Source organism: Mrakia frigida (genome assembly GCF_051309035.1).
Source record: "Mrakia frigida strain ATCC 22029 unplaced genomic scaffold BDY24scaffold_1, whole genome shotgun sequence".
NCBI classification, from domain to species: domain Eukaryota; kingdom Fungi; phylum Basidiomycota; class Tremellomycetes; order Cystofilobasidiales; family Mrakiaceae; genus Mrakia; species Mrakia frigida.
Window position 1 is genome coordinate 1303686 of NW_027481280.1, and position 18922 is coordinate 1322607.

The following is an 18922-nucleotide window of genomic DNA, read 5'->3' on the forward strand; positions in this document are numbered from 1 at the left end:
TTCTCTTCTCCACATGTCTATAGCCGCCAAAAGGACTCTCGGAGGAAGCATCTTCGTGACGATCGTGACCATCATAGGAGTGCATTACGCTCAAAAGGTGGAATCCGAGGTGAGTCGACCTTTCTTCTTCTTCCTCCTTCTTGTTTCTTTACGGATCAGATCGGGTCTACGGAACGAGTAAAGCTCGAATGTGGACGTTGAGGGGACCAGGCGGTAGCGACCAGAGTTGCTGGAGAGTTTTCAGGCTGCTCGGGTGAAACTCTGCGAGGAAGAGAGTGGAGGAAGGAAGGGAGGGAGAGGAGGAGGTGAGCTCGTTTCGTCGAGCTCGAGGAAAAAAAGACCTCTGTAGCGAATCCTTGAAGCCAAACTCCCTCGTCTCAAGTGTCATAGGGTCTCTGAGGTGTATCGGTATCAGGCTGGAACCATCCGATTGGCGTCGGAGGCTCTGAAGGTTGATTGTTGAGCTCGATTCACTCCCACGTCCTCCCTTCCCTCCTTCAGCCCTCTCACCTCTTTTCCTTTTCCCGCCATTCCCTCGAACGCTTACTGACGTATCTCCCTCTCACAAATCAACATCTTCCTTTTGCAGAACATGTACCAAGGAGTCGTCAAGGATAAACTCCGTAGAGAACAACGAGCGGCCGACAAAGAAGCCGGAGGAGGATCCGGATCCCTCACCACCCTCGCCTACGACTCTTCCTCTCCCGCCTCGTCAAGAACACCGGTACCGCAGAGCATACGAGGATTTGAGGCTCCCGTGGCTGCTGCGATTGGATCCAGAACGGACGAACAGAAGGCGAGGGATCGGCTGGAGAGGCAGTTGGACTTTGAGCGGAGTCAGGAGAGGAACGAGAGACTCACGAGGGAACAGGGAGTGGCGGATGACAATGCTGCTTAGATATGTACGGAACAGCTTTGGAATCGGAGAGGACACTGGTTGAGTTTTCGGAGAGCTCAGGTAGCGATAAAGGAGCTGGGGGAGAGAGGGCTGAAGTCGACCTTCAATTCAAGGTGAGTCCTTCGTAGATTCTACCTTCTTTTCGGATTTGGCTTCAAGTCTCGACCTAAACAGGCGACCAGTCTCTCCCCATCTACTTTCACGAAGCAGCAGAGATTTCACTGCTCGTCGAGCAGTGAATGAGCGTCTCCCCTTTCTGCTCAGCCTTCCTCCCTCTCCTTTGATCTTCTGATTCTATACAGAACACTTCACTCGCTCCTGATGTTACAGACGTCCTTTACTGATCAAACTATGTCCTTGTCGCCTTCACCAGTCAGGCTTCCTGTTCAGAGTAAACAAAGCATCGTCGAGCCTCCTCGACGCGTCGTCGCCTTCCGCACTTTTCACGGGTCCCTCACCGTTTCAGCTCGCCCATGCCATCCACGACCGAGATCCAGTTTCATTTCGAAGAGTTGCTGATATATCTGCGTCCTCTCTTTTGCGAAATTTCTTCTCGTCGACGCGGCCTTCGACGCGTACTCCCTTCGTCCCATCGCTCCAAAATCAGCCACCAGTCGGCCTTTTCGTCCCTTTCAGAGGAGAATGCACGATTTGTAGGATCGTCCATTTGAGCCCGCCGGCTATGAATCCTGTTTGGTCGAGCTCTAGCTCGCTCTGATCTCAGGTGCGCTTCTGTCTTTCCTTTCGCGTCGCCTTTCTCTCGCTTCGGTATCTTTGCAGCTCTGACCATCCTTTCTCTTCTCTCTGTTGCAGATCATCTCGAGAACTCAATATTCTCTACAACCTCTCCGTAACCGGTAAGCTTCGGCAGTCCAAACAAGCGGAGTAGGAAGAACATCGAAACACCCCTCTAGGCTCGACCCTTTCCCTTCCTTCCTTTCTTCTTTCCTTCTTCCCCTTCAACCACAACCTTCAATGAATCAACAGGATGGCTCTCCAGCTCCTTCAGCCTATCAGTTCGATCATCAAAGTGAGTTCCTTCCCTGCAACTTCCTTCCCTTCGCCCAATCTGACCTTCTCATCACTCCATCTTCCTTCCTTCTTTTCCAGACTCATCGTCGACCGCTCGAACGTCTTCCTCCTCCGCCGCCAACGCTCGTCAACCTGCCTACTATCCTCCTCTTCCCACAGTCATCACAACGGTCTCACCACCTTGGTTTGGTCCCTCGGTCGCTCTTGGAACGATGCTAGATGCGACGTGGGAGCTCGTCCCTCGTCCTCGTTCTCGCTCTTCCCCGAGCTCGAGATCGCTCAAACGGGCTCGACTAGACGATGATCAGCAAAATAGCTTCGCAGGATCCAGACTCCCCTCCCAACTCGTCGACCAGGACGCCTTCTTCCCTCTCGGAACCCCCTCGTCCGCCGACTTTGCTCCCCTCTCCTCCAGAAGAGCGGGACGCGTCGCTCCTCCTCGGATTCGCCCTCCTCCCTCCTCTTCCCAACCCAACCTCCCCATTCCTCTCGATCCCCTCGGACTCGGTCTCAACTTCTCTACGCGTCAAGTTGGATCGTTTTCTCAGCCTCCCTTTCAGCAAAGATCAACGTCGATGGTCGCACCCAGGATCAGTGCTCGTCGGGTTGGAGTTGGAGCAGGAGCAGGAGCAGGAGGAGGGAGAGCGTCGTTCGAAGGAATGCAGGAGGGATATCGAACCTGGGTCGGTGATGCTGCTGGTAGGAGGGAGTTCGAACAAGGGGTGTTCAGGGATGCTGGGTTCGAGACGAGATCGAGCTCTCTTTCGTCGTCTTCGTCTTGGGGCACGGCTCAATCTTCCGACTCCGTTCATCCCCTCCTCGTCCCATCTTACATCGAAGGTACCCACCAGGACTACAACTTTCCCAACCCTTACGTCCAGTCAGCCCCTCCCGTCCCAACTCAACAATCGCATCCCCGTCACCAGTGCACTCCAAATCTCCCTCCTGATCCCCTTCCCGCTCCTCTCCATCAACTCCATTCCCTTTCCACAAACATTCCACCTCGGAGAACTCTTGGAACGTCCTCCGTCGGACGGCCAGACTCGCTCTCTCCTCCAAACATCCCCCTGCCATCGAGGAGGTCAGTCTCCGCGGAGGTAACTCGACTTCCACCCTGCAAGGAGGACGAAGGGGAGGACCCGTTTGCTACGAAGGAGACCTTGCTCGAAGTCGTATCACCGCCGCCGACGTTCTCCAACTCGACTACGATCAGGTTCGTGCTTCGTTTCGCCTCCTCCCTCCTTTCTTGAAGCCAACTGACGCGTCTCTCTTTTCTCGTTCTTTCTTTCCAGATGTCCCGAGCAGCTTTGCTCCTTCGCAGCTCTCGAGATGGAGGTGATCGCTAGGCATCTCAGGATGACCCATGGCGCGTAGTAGTAGATGAAGGGGTATCGGTAGACTATCGTTTTGTGGTCTAGAGTTCTCGATGTGGTTTCTTTGTGTTTGTGTGTTCGAGACGCTGATTGAAAGAGTCAGCATGTGAATAGGATCTCGAAAATAAGTAGAAGGAGGGATACGACGTACGGCGAGAGAGGCAGAAACTCGACGAGGAAAGAAAGGACGACGAAGGAAAGGCTTGGTCGCGTCGCGTTCCGACCTTCAACGAAACACTCGAAGGAAGAAGAAAATAATTGCGATATACAGGATGAGAATCGTCCACCACCAAATGAGAACCCTAATACATGTAAGAAACGAAAGGAGAGGAGGAGAGAGAAAAACGAAGGGAGGGTGCGGGAGTGGTTGTTTTTGTAAAGACGAAGGTGATTGTGAAGGTAGAAATAGCAGCGTAGGGACGAAAGCGAATCTAAACGGAATCCTCTCCGGAGATGATCGGAGCAGCAGTAACTCCGGGAGGGCAGCACTGCTCAGGAGCACACGTAGAATCCGGAGGGCACTGAATCAGGCAGTTCTCCTCCTCGGCGCTATCGGAGGAGACGTCGTCCGGGTGAGAGTACTCAGGCTGTAGGAAGAAGAAGAAGAGAGTCGAAGTCAGCGTCGATGGAAGATGTAACCGAAAGGTCGGAGAGGAAGAGAGAGAGAGAGGACGAACCTGAATCGTGCTGCTGTGAATTCCGTAATCGTGAAGGACCTTCCTGATGCCCTGAACGGTCGACATATATTCCGATCCAGGCTTGACAAGAACGTGTACCGAAGCGACGATCTTGGACTCGGAAAGCTGCCAGCAGTGAAGCTGTTCGAGGGAGGAGACGAAAGGCGAGGACTCGATCAGCTCAGATCATCGTCGAAAGGAGACGAGCGGGCTGGAAGACGAACCTCGTGAACGGAGAAGACTCCAGGAACATCCTTGATGGACTCTCGAAGGTCGTCGAGCGAGACGGTGCTGGGGACGGCTTGAAGGAGGATGAACGAGGCGGATTTGACTGAGGCGAGGAAAGGACGCGAAGGAAGTCAGTCTCTCGCCAGAACGAACGATGAAAAGAGATCGACGAACCAAGAGGAAGAGCCGAGGAGAAGATGATGACGGTGATGAAGAAGGAGATCAGAGGATCGGACTGAGGATTAACAAGTCGAACAAGAGGCAAGGTCAGCTTCGATAAGGCAGCTCGAGAAGCAGAACAACAACTCACGTAGAACCTCCAGTGTCCCTTGCAGAACCAGATGACGAGACCACTAGCAATGACTCCGACGTTTCCGAGAGCGTCTCCGAGAACGTGAAGGAACACACCTAGAGAGAGAAAGAAACGTCAGTCGTCGAGCTCGACTTTGACAACGTGAAGAAGAGAGGAAGAACAAACCTTTCATGTTCATGTTTCCGTGAGAGTGACCGCTGTGATCATCAGCTCCTCCTTCATCGTGAGAGTGAGAGTGTCCCTCCTCTCCGTGAGCATGAGAATGGTCGTCGTGGGAGTGAGGAGCGACGACGGTCGAGTCGGTCGCACCGTAAGACCTGGGGGTCTTGACGGCATCGGCGTAGGAGGTCGTAGACTCGGAGTGGGAGTGGGTGTGGTTGGCGTGATCGTGATCGTGGTCGTGAGCTCTGTTAAAGAAGGAAACGAGAGGGAGACCGGTGTGAGCTTGCGGTCCTTCGACCTCGATCCGACTCCTCCATCTCCCCTGCTTCTCCTTCCCTACACTGTCAAAACGGCCGACAAACTCACCCATGCTCCGAACCAGGAGGACTGCTCTCCACCAACGACTCGAGCTTAGCCCTGGCCTTCGCAGCAGCATCCTCAGTCGTCTCTGCCCAACCTCGACTCCTGCTCCTACCCGACGCGGCTCCAGGGCTTCCAGGTCGCTCGACGTGCTGGTGGTCGTGCGCGTGAGCATGTCCGTAGCCCATCTGCTCAGCAGCAGCGACGACGGAAGCTCGAGTCTGAGCAGGGTGACCGTAGAGGGAAGAGAGGGAGTCCTTGCGAGTTCGGTGAGAGTGAGAGGCGGTAGGGAGGAGAGGGTCGGAATCCGAGGCTCCCTCGATGGCAGAGTGCTTCTTGACGGGTTTGGAAGGTCCATGCGAGTGTCCTCCTCCTCCGTGAGAGTGTCCGTGATCTAAAAAAAGCGAGGATAACGGGGAAGGGAGGTGGGGAAAGAAGGGGAGCAAAAAGGTGAGCTTCGACGCACAGGAGTCGGTGAGCTTGAAGAGAGGAAGGACGAACCATGGAACAAGAACAGCCCAACGACGTTGGAAGCAAGTCCAAAGGATCCGACGATGACCACGATCATAGGGTTGGTGACCTCTGATAGATGCAGGGAGCGAAAAGGCAGAGGGAGAGAGGTCAGCCACCTTGATCGAAACCTCGCGAGCTCTCGGATTTGGTGAGCTTGACTGTACAGGAAAGGAAATGGGGGTGAAGGATTTAATTGAGGGAGGCATGCTGACCTGGCACTGTGAAGAATCGTTGAATGCACTCGAGGAAGATGGAGAAGCACAAGGCGAGAAGGAAAACTCCGTTGATCAGAGCACCTGGAGGAAGAAGAGGAGAGGAAAGAGGTCAGCTTTTGGTTGGTTGGGAGGAGGGGAAGGACTGCTGAGAGACTCACCGAGGATCTCTGCTCGCTGCCAACCGTACGAGTATTTGGCGGTGGAAGAAGCAGTAGCGAGTCGGATAGCGTAGAGGGCGACGACAAGGGAGATGACATCGCTGAGGAGGGAGAAGGAGAAGAAGGAGGGAGCGAGAGGGAGGAGTGGAGGGAAGGGGAAGGAAGGTCAGCTTGCTTCCTTCTTCTTCAACGATCCTCCCATCAGCTCCACCTTGAACTTTCTCTCTTCTCCTCCAGACCCATCGAGACGACTGTACGCTCTCGTCTGTCTGCTCTAGGCGCAACAAGGTGGCCCCCATTGAACTCCCTCAACCCACTCTAGGCGGAGGTTGACCTCGCTCCTCCCTCACCCCCTCCTTCGCTTCTCCCCCATCTCCTCCTTGACTGAGGAACTCACTTGAGCATGTGGAAACTATCCGCGATGAGAGCGATCGACCCAACAGCATATCCTGGAAGAGAGGGAACCGAACGAGGGGGAGCGAAGAACGAAAAGTCAGCAAGCGAGAGAGGGAGGGAGCAAGGAGGAGACCGAGAGATCTACTGACCGAAGAACAACTCTATGAAGAAGAAGACCGTGTCTATCACCAGCAGAGTGATGATACGAGTTTCTCGAGACAGTCCCATCGGGAAAAGATGTCGCGCGGGGGGAAACGAAGGGAGGGAGGGGAGAGGGAGAGGGAGTTGTGGGTTCAGGTCAACTTGAAAGCTCAAAGAAAGGGCCAAGTGGCCACACGGATTTGGCCGGACAGAATTAAAACTTTTTTTTACTTGATTGGAGAAGACGGAAGAATACTGCTCGGATCAAGAGTGAATTAGAAGGAGAAAAGAGGCAGAAAGGCAGAAGGTCGAGGACGAGAGATGGACGCGTCGTCAAGGGTTTCTTCCTCAAGATGCTCGCCAAACAAGTTCTTTTGACGCGCTGCTTTTGAATGAAATATGACGAAGTTTGAGATAAAGTGGCTGAGAGCTGGGAACACGAGAGACAAGCTCGAATAGTGAAAGAAGGAAGCTTCGGTCAGGCCAGTCCAGAGAGAGGGCTTTCCCGTCGAAGCGTCGCCGTCTCTGAAATGGATTCGGTTGGAGGAACTCGAACTCGAGGCACGAGATAGGTCGAAATGTCAGAAAAGAATACGCAAAAAAATTGGTCGAGTCTGCTGGGAGCTGAGCAGAAAGGAACTCAAACTCCTCTCGGAAAGGATCGCGACGACGCGTCGTTCTCACGAAAGTGAAGGAGCGAGCGAGATCCTTGAGTCAGATTTGCACAGTTCTTGAGATATTCGTCGCTTATACATCATTCGGCTAGTTCTGGAGGATTGACCGTGAAGAGGAGAGCGGCGATTCCCGCTGCCGCTCTCGTCTCGATCAACTAGGTCAGGGGAGAACTGTAGATTATGTCACGATAACGATGTTTAAGACGTAGCCTTCTCGACTTTCCAACTCTTCTGTTGCTGAAGATCTCAAGTTTAGGGGAGGAAGATCGGTTGATAGAAACCTTCGAATCTCGAACAGGTCGTTTCCGAAGCCTCGACGATCTTTATATAAACTCATGACTCATCCGCCCTCCCTCGCACTCAAAGACTAGCACTAAAAGACTAACACTATAAGACTACCCACTCGCAGCGATAGGCGTCGACGATGAGCTCGACGCGTCCTCCGCTCCTCCTCCTCCTGCTACCTCTCCGTTCCCGTTCGCAACAACAGCCTTCTCCTTCTCCTCAACAGCTGGCGACGCGGGAGGAAGCTGCTGCCATGCAGGGATGCTGGGGACTCCTCCGAATCCGAGCGGTTTAGAGGAGAACGAGTCTGGACGAGCTCGAGCCGAGAGCAGAGGTTTGAGGGTTGCGAGTTCGGTTTGGAGGGAGGTGAGGTTGGATTGGAGAAGAGTGGTGTGGGATTGAAGCATCTGAAAGGTCGAAATGGAGTCAAAGTCAGCGAGGGAACATAGAAGCGGAGTGCGAGACAACGAGAAGAGCGGACGAGAGCTTCGACTCACCTTCGGCAGATTCTCCTTCAACCCTTCGACCTCCCCACTAACCTCTTCTCTCCAGTCCTTCTCCTCCTTCTCCCTCTTCCTCACCTCCTCCAACGTCTTGGTGACCTCGCCGACGAGATGTCGAACCTTGTCGCGTTCCTCCTCGAGCTCTCCCTTGAGCTGTTCGGTTGCGAGTCGGAGAGAGGAGAGGTCGGTGGTGAGGGTATCGAACTGGGTGTTGAGAGCTTCGGACGTTTGGGTGAAGACAGGGGCGGGGGGTGGGAGGAGGTGAGGGACAAGGTATTTCTGTGGACGAAGGAGGAAGGAGAGTGGGTGAGTCGGGTAGGAAGGGTGAGAGGGAGAGATGGAATAGGAAGCGAACCTTTGTGAGAGCGGTGAGACCGTACATGACTCCTCCTGAGATGACTGCCATGACCTGAGAAGAGCGAAGCAAGGAAGAGAGTCAGTCTGCTGCTACAGGAGAGCGAGGAAGGAGGGATGAATGAGCGAGCTCACGAAGTAGTCCCTCCAGTCTCGTCTCGGCACAGGAGGAGGTTGAATCATTCTGCGACCACCTTGGAAACCCTGATTGTATCCATAAGGACCTGCTTGGCCCTGTGGTGGAGGAGCGGCGAAGTCTTGAGGGTTGGGGTAGGAGGAAGAAGAAGGAGAGGAGGAGGAGGAGGGTGCTGTTTGACGGAGAGCCTCTTGGACTTCAGCGTCGGTGAGTCCTTTGGAAGCGAGAAAGTTGAGTCTGAAAGACGAACGAAAGGATAGTTAGTCACTGGAAGAGAAGGGAGCCGAGTGGATGCGAGTTCACCTTGTTGTTAACGAGGAGGAGGCGACCTGAGAGACGAGGGAAGGAAGGGAAGAGACGGAAGGGGGTCAGCTCGGAGAAGGACGAACAACTCCCCGCTACAGAAGAGGAGGACTCGAGCTCACCTTTGGGTCTCTGAGGAACGAGACCGCTGACGAGATGAGATCGTGTCTCAGTTCAGTAGACATGGAGGCGAAAGGCGAGGGAGGAAGAAAAGAGGAGGAAGCAGTTCAAGGTGAACTCGAGATTACGGGTATCGCGCTCGCCGAGGGCAAGGCCAGCGATTCGAACCGGCAGTAACCCGCTTCAAATCAAGATTTTCTCAGATCTCCATCGATTAAGAGCTCTACGACTCAGCTCCTCGCCTTTTTTTCGCGCTCACAAAAAGAAGGGAGAACGAAGCCTGCGTGCTTTCCAAAGGGTGAAGGCCGGGTTTCGTTGAGCTCGCCTTCCTCTCCCTTCAACCATCAGCATCCAGGAAGCGTAGAAACGTCGTCTTCGGCCAGGAATTAGGTCTAGGAAGTACTCAGTAGGTAAGAACTACCCTGAAGACGCTCTAACAGGTTATTTTGCCTCCCTCGTTGAGCTCAAACTGACGGACACGTTTCGTTCCTTCCCTCCTTTCAGCTCACCTTCCGTTCCGAGCTCATTCGACACTTTTACAGTAGCATCTCGCCTTTAAAACTCCTTTCGAGGTCGGTGCAGAGCTCAAGCTATCTATCCCTCCCAAAACGAGCTCACTTTTTGGGTTTTTGCTTCCTCCAGAGCTTCAATAACCGAACCGCCTCCACCTCCCACTCCCCATTCCTTCTCGACTTCACCTTCACTTCCGCTCTCAGAACTCGCTCCAGCAACTTCGACAACTCTAGCTCGAGAATCTCATGTATCCAGAAGAGGCTCATGCTTCTAGAAGTATCTACTCGAGCTCGGAGGAGGGCGGAGGAGCTCAGGAAGGAAACGCTTCGAGCTCAACATCGAGGAGGAGGAGGATGGTCGAGATGCTCGAACCTCACCACGACGAACACGAGATCGACGGTCTTCTAGGAGCCGAGGAGGAGGAAGCTACCAGGACCCAAAGCATAGCTTCAGGTTCAGCTTTTCTTCCACCTCTTACCCTGCCTCCCTCGACAACGGCACCGACCTCGTCCTCCCTGCCGCCTCGACAACCACCGAACCACAATTCGCCTCTACCCAGCACGGACTCATCTGTAACCTCCGTTGAACGACCAAGGATATCTCTCGATCAGTTGGCTTCGAGAGAGCAGAATCGAGTGAGTCTTCCTCCTTCCTTCGTCTCGAACCGTCGCGTCTGCGCGTCTGTTTCTTCAAAACCGATTTTTTTTTCTCTTTCTGACGTTCCCTTCCTTATAATTGACGTTGTTCTGCAGCCTGAACGACGACCAAGAGCTACAACTGCGTCTTGGAGTGAATCCTCGGAATCTCCGGAAATAGTTCGAAGAGAATCGAACTCGCCATCGAACTCGGACAACTCTCAGCAAGACGACGACAAGAACGAGAACGAGGAAGGAGAAGGAGGAGAGGACGAGGAGGAAGCGGATGTTCCTGAAGACGAGGATGTCAGCTCTTTGGACGTGAGTTTACCGAACTCCTCATCTCAAAAGAGGGACGTCGGAGGTTGAGTTGACGCGTCGATATGGTTTCTTGGTCTTCTCGCGTCGCAGCTCGAACACTCTTCATCGGTCGTTCCGGACTCCCAAGCTGGGGATGATGATGTAGAGGAGAGTAGTCGAGATGACGGGAGATCCTTTCTCGACTTGACTGTGCTGCAGAACGAGGCTGCGAGACGTCGGGGGCAAGAACAGAAGCAGAAGGTTCGTCCGACATTGGTTCCTCTCGCCTTGTACTCGCCAGACTTTTTGCTGAGCTCCTTATCCGTCCGGACCATCGACAGAAGGACGAGTCATCTCCAGACGTCACCGAATCAAGGAGAGTCGACGGTCCCGAGGACGCCGAGTCCTCTTCCTCCGCTCGACTTCGACCTCGGACAGTGAGTCTTTCTTTCCTTGCTCTGTTTTTTGCTCGCCGACGAGATTGTAACGCATACTTCTCCATTTCTCCAGACCCTCTCCGCCACTCCCGTCGCTGTCGCTCTCCCCTTCTCAACCTTCGAGAACGAGAACGAGAACGAGAACGAGAACGACGAAGACCCGGACGATCCCTTTCTCCTCATCGCTCCTCGAACTCCTCGAGCCAGCGCACCTCCTTCCTCAGCTAGAAAACGTGCAGTCTCTCGAGCAGCCGATGAGCCCGGAGATGCTGAATCCTCGAAATCCGGTCAACGACGAGCTGTGAGTCTCTTTAACGTTCTTCTTCTCGTCTCGTTCCACCTCAACTGACGCGTCTCTCTTCTTCCCCTGCCCTTTCAGTCCTCACCACTCACCAAGCATCCACGATCTCGATCAGGTTCCGCCGCTCCTCTTGCCTCTATCGCCATGACCGACAAGGAGCTCGCTCGACAACGCTACGCCAACTCCGTTCGTCTGCTCACGACTTGGGAGGACATCGTTCTTCGGTACAAGGATCTCCCAGCCGACGAGGACGACGAGATCGACTTGAGAACGGGGAAGCTCGTCAGGGATCGAGGGAAGTTGAAGAAGATGAAGGGGACGAGGAGGTTTGGGTTCTTTTCGGGGTTCTTGGTCGGAGGGGAGGAGGAGGCGGAAGTGGAGGACGAGGAGGGAGGAGACGAAGAAGGGGACGAACCTCTTGGAGACGACGAGGACGATGACGAGCCTAGCATCAGCAGGAAGAGGCGACGAAGAAGTCGATCAGCAGCAGCAGGAGAACGAGGAGGAAGCGTCGGTCCTTCTTCAAGATCTCGACAACCCTCCCTCACCCCGTCAGCAGGCTTCTTCGCAGCTCGAACACGACCTCAAATGGACCCAGCAGATCTCAAAGCTTTCCTCGCCGAGAACGAAGTCCTCATGGCCGATTTCGTCGACGAGGAAGACGACTTCTCCGGGATCGACGAGGTCACCGTCTACGGAGGAGAAACGGATCGAGAGTCGGTCTACGGGAGGACGGACGTCGAGTCAGGGAACGATTCGGACGATAGCGACGAAGAGGATCGCTCGGATATCCAGGAGCAGCCAGCAACTACCTTTAGGTCGAGGATCGGGAACCGTGGGGAAGTCGCGTCGTTCGAGGGAGCCTCCGGGTCGAAGAGGGTCGAGGAGTCGTCGGAATCGGAGGAGGACGCGACGGAGGAGGCTAGGATCGAGCGAACGGGACGTAGCAGGAAGGGAAAGAAACGCGAGATCGAGGATTCGTCCCGAAGGAGCTCTATTACCAACAAACGTCGTCGAAGGAGCAGCAACAACGACTACGAGGAGGAGTCTCCTTCTGCTCCCAACACAACGACGAAAGAACGAGGCTCTCAATCTGGACGTTCCTCTCCTCTCTCACCAGCAAAATCTCCTCCATCCATCTCCAACGCAGACTTCGAACCCATCCTCCCCGATCGCCCGACCGTCCCAGGTTTCCCGGTCCTCCATTGGCATCACGTCGAGCTCCCAAAGATCACCGACCTCCCCGTCCTCAAACTCAAGGACATCTACGCTCCCAACGTCCGCTACGGAACCTCGTCTTGGACGTCCATCTCTCCTCACATCCTCTTCAACCTTCCTCGAGACTACGATCCCGTCAACGTGCCCATCGACCGTCCTCATCCTTTCTTCAACGAGGAGATCCAGCTTCCAGGAGGAGCAGTCGTCTACGCTCCTTCGAGACAGGTCATCAAAACGAGGGAAGAGGTTTCAGAGGCTGCGACGAGGGATGCTCAGAAGAGGAGGAGGATGAAGAACGTCGAGAGAGAGAGGAAGTTGGCGGAGAGGAGGGAGCAGGAGAAGAGGGAGAGAGAGGCGTTGCCGAAGCTTGAGGTTGCGCCTTTGAAGAGGACGGCTCAAGGGAAATGGGTGAAGAAAGAGGAGCCGAAGGAAGAGGACGGAATGCCTTCGATTGGGGAGATCGAACGAAGAAACGACGCGTCGTCCTCACGCGGCGGGCCTTCAGCCTCGAATCGACCACCTCTCCCACCCTCCAACCCTCCCTTACCCTCCACTCGAATCACTCCCCTCCCTCCCTCCAACCTCGCCGCAACGACCTCCTGGGCAGCCGAACTCGCCTCCCTTCTCGAAGCCCAACCCTCCCCACCTTCCCTCCTTGCTCCTCCTCCCGCTCTCGCCCCCGGTCCTTCCAAATCTCGCTCCAAACCTCGCCTCTCCGTCGCCTCTACCTCCAACACCATTATCAACCCCACCAACTCCACCAACAAACCCTACTGCCACAACTGCCTTTCCTTCGGTCGAGACCTCGTCGCCGCCGTCTGTCCAGGTCGACAAACGCATCTTCGCTGCACCGGAGGAGACCCCAAAGTCGTTCAGCTCGCCTACCCTGGTCGGTGCTTGAGGTGTTTGTTCCAAGGGAGGGAGGAGGAGTCGAAGACGTGTCTGGGAGGGAGGTTGGGGAACCAGAGGTGCGATAAGGGAGGAGGGGAGATCAGTAGGAGGACGAGGATGATGAAGGAGAGGGAGGAGAAGAGGGAGAAGAGAGGGCAGAAGAAGAAGAAGGGAGGGGTTGGGGTTGGCGAGAAGAAGGGGAAGGGGAAAGGGAAGGTAACGAAGAAGAGGAAGGTGCCTTACGACGACGAGGACGAGGAAGAGGAAGAGGAGGAGATGGACTTTGACGATGAGCACGAGACGACGGACGAGGAGGAGGAGGGTGGCCAGTCGGGAGCGAAGATCTTAGTGGCTAGTAGCTCGAAGAGGAAGACGAGGAGCTCGGCGAGGTTCAGGGACGGGTCGGGAGGGGAGGAAGGGGACAGAGGTTGAGACGCGTCGACGACGACCTGCTTTCTCGTTGTTAGTTTCGTTTCGATCAGCTCTATCGAACTGTTTATTATGACCTCGCGATAACTTGGTAGATCGTGAGATACGTTTCATCGTAGTAGAAATTGGCCCTACGAGAGAACGAGATCTTAACCCACTTTGATCTTGAGAAAAACAAAAAAAAACGAGGCTTCAAGTGTTTGGCGGACGTCCCAAAGCGTCTTGAAGATGCTCTCACCGATCACCTGCCTCCTCCCCTTCCTCCTTGGGCTACTTCTACTCTTCTCGCTGCTCTCCTTCTCATGGCAGCCGGTATACTCACCTCCGGATGGGTCCAGTACGTTCATCTTCTCCCCGGTTCCTTTGTTGTTCGAAGCTCAAGATAAACGCGCGTGTTGACCTTCCTTCCTCTTTCCCTTCCTCCTTCCCTCCCCTGCAGTAACGCCAGCTATCCCTTCGGCGGCACTCCTCCTCAACTCATCTACTCGTACAAGAACCCTCCTGTCCCACCCAAGGGGGCTCTGGTCAAGATCGCAGGCTTTGCGCTCAACGGAACCCTGATTTCTCCCAAATCCATGGCGACCTTCCCCTCCGAGATGGATCCAACGGATTGGGTTTGGAAGGAGCATGACCGACCAGCTATCCTCAAGCATCTTCATTCGATAGGGTCAGTTCACGAGACGCGGCGAAGTCGGGAAGAAGGCAGGGAGGGAGGGAGGGAGAGGAAGGGCAGGAAGGAAGGAGAGGGACGCGAGCTCAACTATCGAGCTTCCCTCAAAGAGCTGACCGTCGCTGCTCTTTGGAACATAGATACCAGATTGTCATCTTTGGGAACGAGATGGGGATTAGCACTAGCTTCAACCCTGCTGCTCGTCTTCAGGTTCACAAGACCAAAGTCGAGGCTATCGCTGCTGCTGTTCGTTCCCTGCTCTCCTTTCTTCTCTTAGCCTGCTCTTCGCCAACTCATTCCTTCCTTCTTCTCTAGCTCGGGATCCCCATTCGGTTCCATCTCGCAACCAAATCCGACGCGTATCGACTTCCTAGTCCGTGAGTTGAGCTCGTCTTTCTCTCCGACCTCGCCTTCGAAACAAGCCTGACCTCCTTGCCCTTTACTAGGGACATGCTTCACCACTACGAGTTCGTGATGAACGCGAACGGGCTCGAGATCGACTATCAGAAGTCATTCTTCTGTGGTGATGCCGCTGGGAGAGGTGCGAAAAAGGGGAAGAAGAAGGACTATGGTGAGCTCGAATCGTTCCTTCTCCTTGCTCTCTCCTCTTCTCGCTTCACTCGGCCTCCCTCTCTCCCCGCCTCGTCGACGTGGAACTGACTCCCTTTGCTCTTTCTTCTTCCGTATCAGCTCGTTCGGACCTCGAATTCGCTGCCCGAACTGGTCTTCACTTTGTCTTTCCTGAGACGCTCTCCGACAGTCGTTTCTTCAAGACCCTCCTCCCCTCCCTCACTCTCCACGCCCCCATCAGACCTCGCGACCTCAGTGCCTTCAACGCCGAAACCTGGATCAGGGACAACGATCGAGCCATCGCCGCCGCTGGACTCGTCAAGGACGAATCCGAAACCGAGGACGAAGACGACGACGAGGAGGAGGAGGAAGACGATCCAGACGCGTCTCCTCCTCGTCGTCGAGTCATTCCTCTCGACTCTTCCTCCGACGGCGTCCCCTCTAGAGCTGCCTCTCCTTCCCAACCATCCACCAACGCCGTCGCTTCTTCCTCCACCTCCGCCCCTCGGGGAAGACAACTCAAAACTCCCTTCGCCTCCTCAGCCCACCAGTCCGCCTCCGGCTCAGGATCCTCCTCCTCCATCGTATCCAAACCCTCCCAGTCCTCGCCAAGCAAGAAACGCTTCATCCCAGCCTTCGACCTCTCCTCCGACGACGACGACGGACCGAGTATCCAGCTGGGGAGCAGAGCGAGTTCATCGTACAAGGGGAAGGAAAGGGAGACTTTCCAACGTCTTCCGTCGACTAACTCGGCTTTCTCGTCGACGTACTCGTCGGGATCAGGAGGGAGTGGGATGTTCTCGAGAGGAGGGTCGGCTTCGGCTGGAGCAGCGGCGTCGGGATCAGGAGGAGGAGGAGAGAGAGAGGGAGAGGGAGAGGGAGAGGGAGGAGAGGCGGGGCCGCCGCCGGTGAAGAAGGTGCGGCGGTCAATTTTGGATGGTCTGGGGGATTTGTTGGGTTAGAGAGAAGGGGGTTGGCTCGCGATGGAGAAGGAAAAAGGGGACCGAGGGAGGGTGGAAGGAAGGAAGCGACGCGCGTCGAAGTTTGGTCTTGGGTTTCTTCGTTTTTTGTTCGTTCGTTTGTTCGTCTGTTCGACGAGGTGGGTTCGCTTTTTCGATTTACTATCTTTCTTTATCTCTCTCTCTCTCTCTCTCTTTTGTTCTTCACCCGGTGTTCTCTCTATATTGGAAGTTGCTTTCGGATTGAAAAGGGCGTGCTAAGGAAGAGCGAACGGTTCCTTGGTTTAATCTTCCAGTTTCGTAGAGGCCGAGGCCCTCTAGATCGCCTGCTCTACTACTAGGTGGGCTGTATCTTCACCGAGAGAGATGCAGGGGATCGAGAAAGCGGCATACATGGGATCGTCAAAAGCAAAAAGATCGTCGAAAGAAAAGAGAACAAGCTACGAAGACGAGAGCATGCCGGCGTTGATATGGAGGACCTGAAAAAAGAAGGATCAGCAAGGGTTCGAAAGAGTAGAGTAAGCGATAAAAAGGAAGAAGACTAACCTGGCCCGTCATGTCTGATGAAAAAAACGGTGGCGAGAAAGGACGCGTCGAAAGTCGATCAGCCCTCTTGTTCTCTCGAACGTCAAAGCCCCTTCGGGACTCACAGTTCGAATCTGCACTGGCTAGGAAGACGTAGGAAGGACCGCACTCGGCGGGCATACCAGCTCGTTGGTGAAGAGGGACGGCTCCAGCTCCGAATCTGTTCCCCATCGCAAAAATCGAGATCAGTAACGAGGGTTCTCGACGCGACGAAAAGGAGAAGAATCGCTGCTCACCCGTCGATTTCCTCAGCTGGTCGAGCAGCAGGTTGAAGAGGAGTATAGATGGGACCAGGGGCGACCGCGTTGGCTCGGATACCCTTGGGCGAGAGCTGGACGGAGAGAGATCTGGTGAAAGAAACGATGGCTCCTTTGGTCGCGGCGTCTACACGGAAAAAGATTGAAAAAGTCAGACCTGAAGGGGTATACTAGATAGAGGAAGAAAACTAACAATCCATGAAGCCTCCCGAACCCTTTCGGAAGAAAAATAAACGATCAGCTTCGAAGTCGTCAGTGCGTCACGGAAAACATGACAGAGCGGAACTCACCTTATAGGCGGTGACGGATGTGGTGTTGATGATAGAAGCTCCTCGTTTCATGTGTGAGAGAGCGTACTTAGTGACTCCAAACATAGCGATGATGTTGATCCTTTCGAGCCAAAGCAGAAGAACGAAACCCAAAAGGGTCAGCGTGTGCCTCGTTCGCAGTCTTCCTGCTCAAAGGCAGTACAAGTTCTACGAACTGGAAGGTTCTGGAGACGTCCTCAAGGTCAATTTGGGTGAGATCCTTCTGAGTGATCTGGATGAACGACCAAAGACGAAGATTTGCGGTCAGTTCGAAATCGGGAACGACGACAATCCTGATGAGACGCGACGAAAAAAGGAAAGTAGCGAACCTGCTGAGCTGCGTTGTTGACCAAGATGTCGATCCGATCTCCGTGAGCCTTGACGTGTTGAGCGACGATTCTTTTGGGTTCAGCATCTCCGGGGATGCTGAGATCGCATGGGATGAGCTCGACTTTGGTTCCTTTCGAGTAGGGAGAGTTGAGGATGGAATCTCGAACTTCCTCGGCACTGAAGAAAGTAAGGATAGGAGATCATGCGGGAAAAAAAAGTCAGCTTTGTACCCTTCGGAGAGCTGAGCGAAAAGGGAGAAAAAAGACAGAAGGGTGCGACGCGCCGAGGCTGAAGATGCCTGCAAGAACGGACTCACTCCTTCTGCTCCTCGGGCAAGTAAGCGATCGAAATGTCCGCTCCTTCTCGAGCCATCATGATAGCAGCGGATCGACCGATTCCCTGCGAGAGGAAAGAAAAAATGTGATTGATCAGTGCGAGTCGACAAAGGGAGCCTCTTCGACGACGGTAAAGGAAGTGCTCACAGAATCAGCCCCAGTGAGGAGGGCGTTCTTCCCCTTGAGCTTGCCACTTCCTGGAGAAGATGTCAGAAGAGCAGAGATGAGCTGTCAGCGGCTGTTCGGAGTGCTTCGAGACGAGAGCGAAAGAGGGGGAGAGGTCGAAGCAGAACGTCCCAACGGACCTTCGTACTCCTTCAAGAAGGGCTTTCCCTCGGAATCCCAGTGCTATATAAACAAACGGTGAGATGGGAGTCAGACCAGGAGAAAACTGGCGTGGAAAAGAGGGAGAAGAAGAGAGAGAAGATGCTGACCTCGAGCTTCGAGTGCTCAGCCTTCGGACCCATAGCATGCTCTTGTCCAGCACCCTCCTGGCTAAAGGCTTTGGTAGGCAAACTCTTCTCGTAGGCAGTGATCACGTCGACGTCGTCGTAAGATGGCACTGCACAAGAGGGGAAGGAAGGGAAAGAGGAAGGAGAGATCTGGTGAGCTCAGATCGAGCGGTCGAAGCCCGTTCTTCACTCACTTTTTCGGATAGAGGACTGGTAGAAGTGTCGGTAGAGGAGAGGGAAGGTAGTGATAGTGGTTCGGGTGAAGGTTCTGGGCGTGATGAGAGCGGCTCGTTGGAGGAACATTGAAGGAAGGAGCGAAAAAGCGCGAGCTCACTTCGCTCCTCGCCCCCCCCCCCCCCCCTCTCCCTCCACATGATGTCACAGAAGGCTCGAAACGCTGTGATAAGAGCTAAAAGAAGGAAACATATAGAGCGTCGAAGCCTTTCGACCTCGTGAAGATCTCTGCAATCTTCTCGAAGCGAGAGGAGGAAGGCTCAAATCATCTCCGCGTCCGATGCTCGTCGACGCGTCGCCTTTCTTCAGGCGAGATGTCTACCCGCCAGCTTTGGGAAGCTGGGGCGACCTGCTCGTTTAAGACGACTGAATGAAAATATAGGGGATAGCGATGAATGTTAACAGATAGAGAGAGAGAGAGAGGGAGAGAGAGGGAGAGAGAGAAAACGAAAACTTCTGCTAAGTTACAACAAGCGGAACGAAACGAGATGATAAGAGAGCAAGATTAAGCAACGTAGGGAAAACGAGAGATAGAAACATGCAACGAATTGAAAAAAAGAAAAGAAAAGATGCGAACCTGAGGAGCGAGGGAAAGAGAGGAGCACGTCAGCAAGGTCAGGGAGGAAACGAACGCGCTCGAGTTCGGTACTCACGAAG

General features: G+C 54.4%; 8 protein-coding genes across 8 annotated transcripts; 5 read left to right on the forward strand and 3 right to left on the reverse strand.

The window, feature by feature from the left end:
- Positions 1 to 13: 13 nt before the first annotated feature.
- On the forward strand, positions 14 to 898 carry PET117 (Pet117p; the record flags this gene model as incomplete). The annotated part of the gene is made up of 3 exons (XM_076642909.1): positions 14 to 109; positions 383 to 451; positions 590 to 898. 3 exons carry the CDS (start codon positions 14 to 16, stop codon positions 896 to 898), a joined length of 474 nt encoding a protein of 157 aa, XP_076501386.1.
- Positions 645 to 1789, forward strand: BDY24DRAFT_13331 (uncharacterized protein). The gene is made up of 3 exons (XM_076636023.1): positions 645 to 1011; positions 1272 to 1622; positions 1712 to 1789. Exons 1-2 carry the CDS (start codon positions 901 to 903, stop codon positions 1614 to 1616), a joined length of 456 nt encoding a protein of 151 aa, XP_076501387.1. The 5' UTR covers positions 645 to 900; the 3' UTR covers positions 1617 to 1622; positions 1712 to 1789.
- An 84-nt stretch (positions 1790 to 1873) lies between these two features.
- On the forward strand, positions 1874 to 3304 carry BDY24DRAFT_411318 (uncharacterized protein; the record flags this gene model as incomplete). The annotated part of the gene is made up of 3 exons (XM_076642910.1): positions 1874 to 1928; positions 2009 to 3143; positions 3223 to 3304. The coding sequence occupies 3 exons, from the start codon at positions 1874 to 1876 to the stop codon at positions 3302 to 3304; spliced, it is 1272 nt and encodes a 423-aa protein (XP_076501388.1).
- Positions 3305 to 3395: 91 nt separating this feature from the next.
- On the reverse strand, positions 3396 to 6620 carry BDY24DRAFT_432544 (cation diffusion facilitator family transporter). The gene is made up of 12 exons (XM_076644085.1): positions 6475 to 6620; positions 6327 to 6378; positions 5930 to 6030; positions 5769 to 5852; positions 5545 to 5625; positions 5050 to 5437; positions 4687 to 4928; positions 4519 to 4616; positions 4383 to 4443; positions 4205 to 4311; positions 3981 to 4121; positions 3396 to 3890 (listed from the first exon to the last, which is right to left on the reverse strand). Exons 1-12 carry the CDS (start codon positions 6551 to 6553, stop codon positions 3735 to 3737), a joined length of 1590 nt encoding a protein of 529 aa, XP_076501389.1. The 5' UTR covers positions 6554 to 6620; the 3' UTR covers positions 3396 to 3734.
- An 822-nt stretch (positions 6621 to 7442) lies between these two features.
- PEX14 (Pex14p) lies at positions 7443 to 8940 on the reverse strand. The gene is made up of 6 exons (XM_076638430.1): positions 8844 to 8940; positions 8722 to 8747; positions 8418 to 8655; positions 8284 to 8337; positions 7923 to 8207; positions 7443 to 7832 (listed from the first exon to the last, which is right to left on the reverse strand). Exons 1-6 carry the CDS (start codon positions 8904 to 8906, stop codon positions 7536 to 7538), a joined length of 963 nt encoding a protein of 320 aa, XP_076501390.1. The 5' UTR covers positions 8907 to 8940; the 3' UTR covers positions 7443 to 7535.
- A 1972-nt stretch (positions 8941 to 10912) lies between these two features.
- BDY24DRAFT_13412 (uncharacterized protein) lies at positions 10913 to 13650 on the forward strand. The gene is made up of 2 exons (XM_076636030.1): positions 10913 to 11027; positions 11106 to 13650. The coding sequence occupies exon 2, from the start codon at positions 11172 to 11174 to the stop codon at positions 13566 to 13568; it is 2397 nt and encodes a 798-aa protein (XP_076501391.1). The 5' UTR covers positions 10913 to 11027; positions 11106 to 11171; the 3' UTR covers positions 13569 to 13650.
- Positions 13651 to 13809: 159 nt separating this feature from the next.
- On the forward strand, positions 13810 to 15974 carry BDY24DRAFT_13416 (polynucleotide kinase 3 phosphatase-domain-containing protein). Its single transcript, XM_076636031.1, has 6 exons — positions 13810 to 13902; positions 14005 to 14232; positions 14376 to 14481; positions 14551 to 14612; positions 14682 to 14806; positions 14926 to 15974. Exons 1-6 carry the CDS (start codon positions 13868 to 13870, stop codon positions 15765 to 15767), a joined length of 1398 nt encoding a protein of 465 aa, XP_076501392.1. The 5' UTR covers positions 13810 to 13867; the 3' UTR covers positions 15768 to 15974.
- A 166-nt stretch (positions 15975 to 16140) lies between these two features.
- On the reverse strand, positions 16141 to 18392 carry BDY24DRAFT_374517 (uncharacterized protein). The gene is made up of 13 exons (XM_076638431.1): positions 18226 to 18392; positions 18014 to 18141; positions 17885 to 17927; positions 17727 to 17776; positions 17561 to 17643; positions 17244 to 17421; positions 17091 to 17146; positions 16897 to 16996; positions 16800 to 16821; positions 16586 to 16733; positions 16415 to 16509; positions 16311 to 16324; positions 16141 to 16243 (listed from the first exon to the last, which is right to left on the reverse strand). The coding sequence occupies exons 1-13, from the start codon at positions 18332 to 18334 to the stop codon at positions 16205 to 16207; spliced, it is 1065 nt and encodes a 354-aa protein (XP_076501393.1). The 5' UTR covers positions 18335 to 18392; the 3' UTR covers positions 16141 to 16204.
- Positions 18393 to 18922: the final 530 nt, after the last annotated feature.

What these genes read in the sequence shown, in the direction of transcription:
- BDY24DRAFT_13331 (XM_076636023.1), top strand. Translation starts at nt 901, where the DNA reads ATGTACGGAACAGCTTTGGAATCGGAGAGGACACTGGTTGAGTTTTCG. An exon ending in AAGTCGACCTTCAATTCAAG is followed by an intron (nt 1,012 to 1,271) that starts GTGAGTCCTTCG and finishes CGCCTTCACCAG; the next exon opens with TCAGGCTTCCTGTTCAGAGT.
- BDY24DRAFT_432544 (XM_076644085.1), bottom strand. Translation starts at nt 6,553, where the DNA reads ATGGGACTGTCTCGAGAAACTCGTATCATCACTCTGCTGGTGATAGAC. An exon ending in CCTCCTGGTTCGGAGCATGG is followed by an intron (nt 4,929 to 5,049) that starts GTGAGTTTGTCG and finishes CTTCTTTAACAG; the next exon opens with AGCTCACGACCACGATCACG. An exon ending in TTCACAGCAGCACGATTCAG is followed by an intron (nt 3,891 to 3,980) that starts GTTCGTCCTCTC and finishes TTCTTCCTACAG; the next exon opens with CCTGAGTACTCTCACCCGGA.
- PEX14 (XM_076638430.1), bottom strand. Translation starts at nt 8,906, where the DNA reads ATGTCTACTGAACTGAGACACGATCTCATCTCGTCAGCGGTCTCGTTC. An exon ending in GAGACTGGAGGGACTACTTC is followed by an intron (nt 8,338 to 8,417) that starts GTGAGCTCGCTC and finishes CGCTCTTCTCAG; the next exon opens with GTCATGGCAGTCATCTCAGG. An exon ending in GTCTCACCGCTCTCACAAAG is followed by an intron (nt 8,208 to 8,283) that starts GTTCGCTTCCTA and finishes CTTCGTCCACAG; the next exon opens with AAATACCTTGTCCCTCACCT.
- BDY24DRAFT_13412 (XM_076636030.1), top strand. Translation starts at nt 11,172, where the DNA reads ATGACCGACAAGGAGCTCGCTCGACAACGCTACGCCAACTCCGTTCGT.
- BDY24DRAFT_13416 (XM_076636031.1), top strand. Translation starts at nt 13,868, where the DNA reads ATGGCAGCCGGTATACTCACCTCCGGATGGGTCCA. An exon ending in TCGAGGCTATCGCTGCTGCT is followed by an intron (nt 14,482 to 14,550) that starts GTTCGTTCCCTG and finishes CTTCTTCTCTAG; the next exon opens with CTCGGGATCCCCATTCGGTT. An exon ending in GCGTATCGACTTCCTAGTCC is followed by an intron (nt 14,613 to 14,681) that starts GTGAGTTGAGCT and finishes GCCCTTTACTAG; the next exon opens with GGACATGCTTCACCACTACG.
- BDY24DRAFT_374517 (XM_076638431.1), bottom strand. Translation starts at nt 18,334, where the DNA reads ATGTTCCTCCAACGAGCCGCTCTCATCACGCCCAGAACCTTCACCCGA. An exon ending in CCAGTCCTCTATCCGAAAAA is followed by an intron (nt 18,142 to 18,225) that starts GTGAGTGAAGAA and finishes CCTCTTGTGCAG; the next exon opens with TGCCATCTTACGACGACGTC. An exon ending in TCAACAACGCAGCTCAGCAG is followed by an intron (nt 17,147 to 17,243) that starts GTTCGCTACTTT and finishes TCGTTCATCCAG; the next exon opens with ATCACTCAGAAGGATCTCAC.